Genomic DNA, 8,943 nt, shown 5'->3' with positions numbered 1-8,943 from the left:
TTATCATTTCCTTGGGATAGACATTTACTTACAAGTAGCTTCATAATAAAATTACCTCTATCTATCATAAATATTTTTTAAATAATTTTTTAAAAAATTTTGAAAATTGCTTATAATTGCTTGTGCGTTAATGAATGTTATTTAAAAATAAAATCATAAAAATACTGAGAAATTGAATGAAAAATATAAAAAATTATTTCAATTTATCCTTCTCAAAAGATAATCTATGTCCTATATATCTAGCACAAAAACTAAGAAAATTACATTGGAAAATAGACATAATAGATGATACTAGATCTATGTCTTACACCAATTTTATATTAAACCTTTGGATTTTTATATTCAAAATGAAATAGATAATTCCATACTAATACAACTAAGTAGTGAATATAGTAATATAGATACTATTTCAAAGATGGCCCATTTACTGCATATTTAGATGCAGCAGCTAAAGAAAAGGTTAAAAAACCCACTTTAGAAATGTATGATAAAATAAAATTACTCGAAATTCTATTACACAATGATTTCACCCGGTACCTCAATGTTCACTCCCCTTGACCCCACCGCGCGAACTCGCTGTACCAATCTACTATCGCGATTATTCATATTTAGACGTATATCCGGCTTACAAATTTATATGTCACTATGCGTGGTCCGTCCAAATTACTGAAAAAGTCATTTATTGCGGAAAATGTGTTACAGACGAACATAATTTTTGCGCGCTAGGCGACCATTCTGGAGACACTTACACGTTTTATCCCGTCAATTCCAACACACCGACCTCCATTGCGGCAGATGTTATAAATTGTTAATAAAAACACGCAGAGCGGTCGATTATTACACTTGTCATCGAATGGTTATCGAGCACAGAGAAAATTACGAAGCTGCCAGTAAGCAGTAGTTGTCTTGAGACTTTACTCTCACATGCATATCCAGTGTTGGTTCGTATCGGGTGGATTCTTTTTTCTTATTATTTGATTGTAAATCTGCTACATTTCTAGTATTTTCCGAAGGCGCCCGCTTGTTTTACCGCTCGGCCAGACAGGTTCTCTCACTATAATTTCCCGCTCGGGATAGGACACCAGATATGCAGGTTACTAAAAATAATTTCTAAATTTGATAATTCAAATTTCAAGCGCAAAGCGAAACCTTTCAGATTTACTCATATATTAGGCTCCATGTACCCTTCTTCTAGATCATTGTAAAATTAAATACTGAACAAATACATATGACTAATGCTATCGATACTACATTATTGTTCAATGCACTTATAACAACAATAAACTGCCATAACATAAACGACGGCTGTCATAGGCAACCTCTGATCCTATATTATTGTTAATTTTAAGCGGAAAGTAAGTTTTTAACCCTGCGACTCCAATACCAGGAATATCTCATTAAAAATCCCCTCCTGGACGTAACACACAGTTGGGTATCAACATTCAAAAAGTTCCACCGAATTGTTTCGAGAAAAATTACGAAATTTGTAACTAGAAGAACAATAGAAGATTCCGTTGAGTTGCAAAATACAGCTAATGATTTTCTGAAAACAGTGAAATCACTTATCGAACAGTTCGGATCTGAAAATGTTTTTAATTTTGATCAAAGTGATTTCCAATTGGAAATTTATTCTGGAAGGTCATTGTCTAATGAAGGAGTGAAGTAGAGTGTGTTGTGCAATCTATATCATTAACAACACACTCATACACCATACAACCAATAATATCGTGTAATGGAAATTTGCTGTCACCTTTATTTATTGTATTGAAAGAAACTAATGGTATATTTGGACCAAAAGTACAAGAAACCTTATTTACACCAATAAATGCTATTGTAAAAGCATCGAAATCTGGTAACTCGACTTCAGGTAATTAAATAAATTTTCTTTTACAATATATTTTCAGATACTGTTTTACTACTAAAAAGTAAATATAAATTTGCATAAACAAAATAATATAATAAAATTATAAGTCTTATTTCTGTGATATATCTTATATTTTATTTAAGAATCTCATAACACTCATAAAATAGTTATTAATTTAACATTTATATTTCTTACAGACCATTTTAAAATGTGGTTAGAAGAAGCTTATTTTCCAAACATTGGTTCTAATAGCGTTCTAATAAAAATAACACAAGGATTGATATAGTCAATACGATGCAATAATTGCATGGGGTATGGGCATGACTCTCGCACTTGCAGCACCATCAACACTACAGCACAAGTATCGACTGTCCAATGGCAACAAAAAATCTGTAAAAATCCAGAACATGTACTGCAGATTGTAGGTCCTTACCGCCTCGAAATCCGAACCAAAATTCAAATAATCAAAATAATCGACTAATTTTACAGAATGCAACCACTCCTCGCAATATAGGACTTTTTTGCCGATATTGTAAAAATCCAGGACATAGCCTTGAACAGTGTCGAAAGAAACAATACAATAACTGGAATCAGGGAGACTAGCGTCACATCTAGGATTCCTTTACCACGAATCATTGAACGTGATAGCGAGAACGAAATTTAGTTCAATAAAAGACTGATCCAACCCATTATTAATTAAAGTACATGAGAGGCTTAAATATTTAGTTACTTTAACTGTGCATAAATTTTGGAACAAACATTTTTCACAAAATACAATTTAATTGTTTGTTGGAAAATAAGGTCGTTAATATGGCGGATCAACAATTTTAGATTGGTAAAGCATAAACAATATTAACAATGTCAAATCAACGTTTATTTAATTACAATAAACATCTTAACTTTCCAAAACTGCTAAGTAATTTTGACTATAAATAGTGTTGATTGAACTCTAGTTTATCCTCAAAGTAAAACTAACCATGTTTGACAACATCAAACTCACTTGATACAGAACTTATCCCACATGATAAAATGGAAATAGAAGATGAAGACGAGAGTGAAGAGAAGATAGTTATATATCAGAAGAAAGAGAAATTATCGATGGTGACTATAAAAGATGAGCTTGTTGTAGCCCCGAGTGCTACTACAATTTAGTCTTGCATTTCGGCGTAGCAACAGTCTCACGGAAATGCAAGATTATTAGAAAAAAGCAACCTTTGCATTTTGGCACGGCAACGGCCCGCAGAAATGCAAGGTTGTAAGTTCAACGGCACGCGCCGAACGATTCTCGTGACCATATATGGTCACATCGGACATCGTAATAAGACACCGCGATTTCTTTATATTCGGCTGTCTAATCACAAACAGAGAGTTCGAATTCGTTCCGATAACGAGACATTACGCGCGCCGCAAACGCCGGAATATCGTCCGGTCCGACCATTATCGCAAGCGCGAACGCAACGATTAAGAGTAAGCTACATTGTAAAAGGGAGTCCTTTCAAATAAAATAGTAAAGTGAGTGTTATCTCGCCAACCCTCGTGCATCATCCTTAGCGCTCCTCGTGGATCCCAACCCTTCAGGCGGACCAAATCCCCAAAATTACATCTTGTTGCACCGAAAGGTACAACAAGCTATTGAATTTTAGAAAAGTGCAAAAAGAGATGACATTCCTTTTCAACGGTAAAACATTGTTTTAAAAAGGCCGTAAAAATTAAACTCGTATTAATAATGGATAAATTATCGACGAAATTAAATTCATATTAATTGAATACATTGAATTTATAATGATAAAAATAATATTAAATTCGTACAGATTCGTTGTGTATGGATTTAGGTTTATATGTGGCGAGTTGAGTGCGAATTATTGTTAATTGCGTACTTGAGATTTTGAACCTTGAGAGATTATAGTTAATTGATCTTGGTTTGTGTTAAGAGACTGGTTATTGTTAGTCAGTGTCTTTGTTTTGTTTTTGTTATAGTTAACAAAAATGAGGCGTAAAATTGCTCCTGGGTGTTGTTATTTGCGATTATTTATCGCTTATAATAGGGCTATATGGGAGAGGAGGTTTTTAATTTAGATTATATAGTTAGTAAGTTTGGTAAGTATCCGAGTGTTCGTTTAGTTATAGGTTATTTGTACTCGCATTGTGTTCGTGATTTTTATATTCCTTTTATTAAGTTAGTTTCTTTTAATCTTTATCATGTAGATATTAGAGAGGAAGTGGTGAAGTTTAGTGATGTAGTTTTTAGTGTTTAGTAATGCTTTGATAGGAGGAAATTATGATGATGATTCGATTATGAGAGTTAATAGAAGTGTTGAGACTTTTGCAAGGTTGTGTGAATTGGGAGGTTTGAATTTGGAGGCTACTTTGGCTGATGCTTCGGTTAGAGTTTTGAAGGATATGATGAAGGAACCAACATCGGAGATGCAGCATTTGTTTAAACCTTTGACGGATATTTCGAAGAAGTCTTCCTTTTTGGTTGATTACGCAATGTCTGCGCAGAATATTGCGTTGTTGCAAAAGTCGTTCCCTGAACTGAACGTTGTTGTGAGTGGGAAAATTTGTCATCCGCATGCTATGGCTGCGAACAAAAGCAATACCAGGGAGACTCCCAGAAAAGAAGTCGAAAAAGAAAGGAAGAGAATACTAACTGCGGAAGAGGAAACGGACCGGGAGGAGAAAGAACCTCCATGGAGCAAGGTTTTGGGAAGAAAGGAGAAAAAGGCTACAAAAACGGGCAAAAATGGAGTCAAAAATTCCACCATGACTTCAACTCCGGCGAAACCTACCAAGCCAGCTCGTACGGAGGGAAATAAGAATAGAAGAGCTCCCAAAACAGCCGCAATCCAAATCAGCTGTCGTGGAGAAGCTACCTACGCAGACGTAATGCGGGTAGCCAAGGAAAAGGTGAACATAGATGCTATGGGAATCCATGAGGTAAGGCCCAGAAAATCTAGGTCCGGGGCATTGCTTCTAGAAATTCCAGGAGCAGGAGGCAGCAAAGCGGACAAACTCGCGAGAGGCTAAAGAGAGGCTAAAAACAGCGTTAGAGGGCCAGGAAGACGTATTAATAACAAGACCGGAAAAAACGGCAGAGTTCAGGATAAAGGATTTAGAAGAATCCACAACGAAGGAAGACGTTCTTCTAACTCTCACTCTGTTAGGGAGCTGCACTGAAAAGGTTTTTAAAATGGGGGAGATTATCCCGTCATTCAATGGCTTCGGAACTCTATGGGTTCGTTGCCCAGTGGCGATCGCAAAAAATATCACCAAGAACAGAAGAATTAGAATTGGCTGGACCACCGTGAGGGTAGAGCTACTTCCCGAAAGGGTTATGCTATGCTACAAGTGTCTGGAACCCGGGCATATTAAAAAGCATTGCTGCAACGAGGTAGATAGAAACACTTTATGCTACAGGTGCGGCCTTCCCGGCCACATGGCAAAAGGATACACGAAGCAAACATTCTGCCCAATCTGCGCAGCCAAGAATATAAAAGCTACACACAGAATGGGCGGACCAGCCTGCAAACCCCCGATTTCCAAAGGAAAGACTAAAAAGGAGGACAGAATTAGTAAAAAGGATTCTCCTCAAGGACAGAATAAAAACAGGGAGAATATGAAAATGGACGTAGAGGAAAAACCTCAGAAACTCCCTCAAACAGAGGAGAGAAAAGAGAGAAGCTAGCGTCATCAGACAACTAGCTAAATGTAGCGTCAAAGAAGGAAGCAAATCCGAAGACACTCGAGTCTTAGAGGAAATGGAAATCGAGGAGAATAGGATGGAAAGTTCGCTCGGCAACCAACCATCACAAGCACAGTCGGAATGGCCAGAGCTGGGTCACGAATGGACCAAGACCACTCAGGACGTACCGGGAAATGTAGACAAAGGAGAAGGAGGATTCCAACATACTGACAATAATAATGTATAATAAGATCCTTCAAGCAAACATAAATCACTCCAGGGATGGACACGAGTTATTATTACAAACTATGGCAGAAGGAGAATTTGCGGTAGCGGTGATATCGGAACCATACAAGATACCGTTAAATCACCCTCACTGGACCGGAAACGCCGATAAATCGGTCGCAATAACATGGAGGCGTACATACATTCCAATGCCATGTACACCGCTTAAAAGTGGCAAACACTATGCCTCGATAAGATGGGGCGATATGATCCTGATTGGTACATATCTTCCCCCTAGCCTGGATGTGAGACAATTTGAGGAAGCGCTCGAAGAAATGGAGGAAGAGATCTTACAAATGGATAACTCTCCGTTATACGTTATGGGAGACTTCAACTCCAAAGCTGCTCTGTGGCAATCAAAGACCACAGACGTACGCGGCAAGATTGTTGTAGAATGGGCAAGCCGTCTAGGGATATGCTGCCTCAACCATGGAGGAAGAAGCACGTGCGTTAGACATACAGGGGAATCAATAGTCGAGCTTTCACTTGCTTCTCCAGTAGCAGCCAGAAGAGTCGTATCATGGGAAGTCTCAGATCGAGAGAGCAAAACAGATCACAGATACATCGAGATCAAGATCAGTAACACCAGGATGCAAAGAACGAAAGAGCGTCTTCCGCAACCCAAGAGATGGGCAGTCAAACAAATGAACAAAGATATGTTATCAGCAGCTATAATAGCTAGCTGCTGACCTAAACATATCGTGACTGAGGAACTATTAGGAGAGGAGATCGAAGAGACGGCCAAAAGACTCCAAGGCACTATGATAGACGCCTGCAACATATCCATGCCGAAGACTGGAACCAGAATGCGCAAAGCCATGCCATGGTGGTCCGCAGAACTAGATCTACTGAGGGCAGATCTTTCTTCAGCTCGAAGAAGATTAAGAAGATTGAGAAGAAGAAACAACCTGGACGAAGAGGAACTCCAAACGAGAATAGGAGAGTTTAGGCTAGCAAGAGACACCTTCGGTAAGGCAATTAGAAAGGCGAAGGCGAAAGCATGGGAGGAATTTGTCATGACCCTAAACGAAGACCCATGGGGCAGGTTATACAAGGCCGTAATGAACAAATTAAGAAGATGGGCTCCTCCTTTCACCGAATCCCTAAATAGCGGGACTCTGGAACGAGTACTCTCGGGGCTCTTTCCAGGAGAAACAGAGGATAACTGGAGGGAACCAGAGCTGCCTAACGAGGGGGAATTGGCATGGAGAGAAGAACTAATAGTTACCCAAGAGGAGCTTATGCTTGCGGCGAAGAAAATGAGAGAAAAAGACGCGGCCCCAGGGCCAAGCGGAATCCCAGCCAAAGCTTGGGACTCAGCGACAAAGGATATGGCGAGAGAGTTGAAAGAACTCTACTCAGCATGCCTCAAAGCCGGTAGGTTTCCGAAAAAATGGAAAGAGGCTAAATTGGTACTTTTAAGAAAGCATAACAAGCCGGACGACCAGGTAGCCGGGTATCGCCCAATATGCTTACTGGATGATGAGGTGAAGATGCTCGAGAGGATCATATCGGATAGAATAGTCTCCCACCTGGACACCAGAGGGCCGAACTTAACCAAAGACAATTCGGCTTCAGGAGGGGCAGATCTACGACAGACGCAATCTCATTCGCCAGGGCATTCATGGAGAATGCGTTCGAAGAAGGTAGGGTCGTGGTAGGAATATCTCTGGACATAAAAAACGCCTTCAACTCCATGCCTTGGAGCATAATAGAAAAGGCGTTAAATAAGCATAAAGTCCCGTTATACCTAAGAAGGACCATCAGGAACTACTTAAAAGACAGGACGCTCTCGTTCCCCAGAAGTGACGGAACTATGGGCAAAAGAGACGTGCAAAGAGGAGTCCCACAAGGCTCCATCCTGGGGCCATTATTATGGAACATCGGATTTGACGATGTTATGAGGAAAGACGACAATGAAATAGAAGGTTGCATAATATGTTACGCGGATGATACGCTAATCCTAGTATCAGGCGAGGATTGGGACGTCGCTACGATGGAAGCAAACTTCACAGCAGACGCAGTGATCCAAAAGATCGAGGAGATGGGGCTAGAGATAGCCCCCGCCAAGACCGAGATCGTAGGATTCCACTCGAAAGGGAGACCAGCGAGCTCTTCGATAAACATAGCAGGAACCGAGATCTCGATTGGCCAAAGGATGAAGTACCTAGGATTAACACTAGATAGCAAATGGTCCTTTACAGACCATTTCACGGACCTCGCGCCTAGATTGGAGGGATCGGCCCTCACTTTAAGTAGGCTCTTGCCAAATTTAGGGGGACCGAATGACAGGGCTAGGAAATTGTACACAAATGTGGTAAAATCCATAGCTTTATACGGAGCGCCAATATGGGCGTATTCGGTGTGCAGAAATAGAAAGGTCATACAAATTTTAAGAGGGGCCCAACGCCAAATCACGGGCAGATTAATTAGAGCGTACAGAACAACTTCGCACGCGGTTAACTCAGTTTTGACGGGAGTCCCACCATGGGAACTGGAGGCCATTTGTTATGAAGAAATATAAAGGGTTACAATACTGAGAGGAAGAGGATATCCAGTCGACAAGAACGAAGTGGAATCTATCAAGGAATCCTCGAAGAGGAAGATTAAAAACTGGGAAGAATGGCTGAAAGAAGAAACCCAAGTAGAAGACACTATCCTCGGTGCAGTGGGTAGTCAACTGAAGGAGTGGCTGAACGCAGGAGTGGGCCTCTCCTTCCGGACGACGCAGGTCCTCACGGGGCATGGATGCTTCGGGAGGTACCTGTGTCGGATCGGGAGGGAGGCCACAAACGCATGTTGGCATTGTGACGCGCCAAACGATTCGGCAAGACACCCTGGGCTATTGCCCAGCATGGGACTGTGAGCGGGCGGAACTGCGAAGGGTGATAGGCATAGACCTCTCATTGAAGGCGGTCATAAGAGCAATGTGTAGACAGGAAGGGAAACAGGCGTCCTCACATTCTGCGAAGAAGTGATGACGAAGAAAGAAGTTGCGGAGCCAGAGAGAGAGAGGCTCAACACCGCGACTCAGGATAATTGGTGGGAATAGCGTGAAAATGCATCCCTAGCGTATAAGGGGGGATTAGATTAGATCGATAGGGGGGGGGGG

At 40.7% G+C, this 8,943-nt stretch overlaps 1 protein-coding gene across 1 annotated transcript; it reads left to right on the top strand.

Annotated features, from left to right (window-relative positions):
* Nucleotides 1-5,854: 5,854 nt before the first annotated feature.
* Nucleotides 5,855-6,520, top strand: LOC108768258 (uncharacterized). Its single transcript, XM_018518632.1, has one exon. The coding sequence runs from the start codon at nt 5,855-5,857 to the stop codon at nt 6,518-6,520; it is 666 nt and encodes a 221-aa protein (XP_018374134.1).
* The last annotated feature ends 2,423 nt before the right edge of the window (nt 6,521-8,943 follow it).

This window comes from Trachymyrmex cornetzi, unplaced genomic scaffold, assembly GCF_001594075.2.
Source record: "Trachymyrmex cornetzi isolate Tcor2-1 unplaced genomic scaffold, Tcor1.1 scaffold122, whole genome shotgun sequence".
In the NCBI taxonomy this organism is placed as follows: Eukaryota; Metazoa; Arthropoda; class Insecta; order Hymenoptera; family Formicidae; genus Trachymyrmex; species Trachymyrmex cornetzi.
This window is presented reverse-complemented; position numbering and strand designations above follow the sequence as displayed.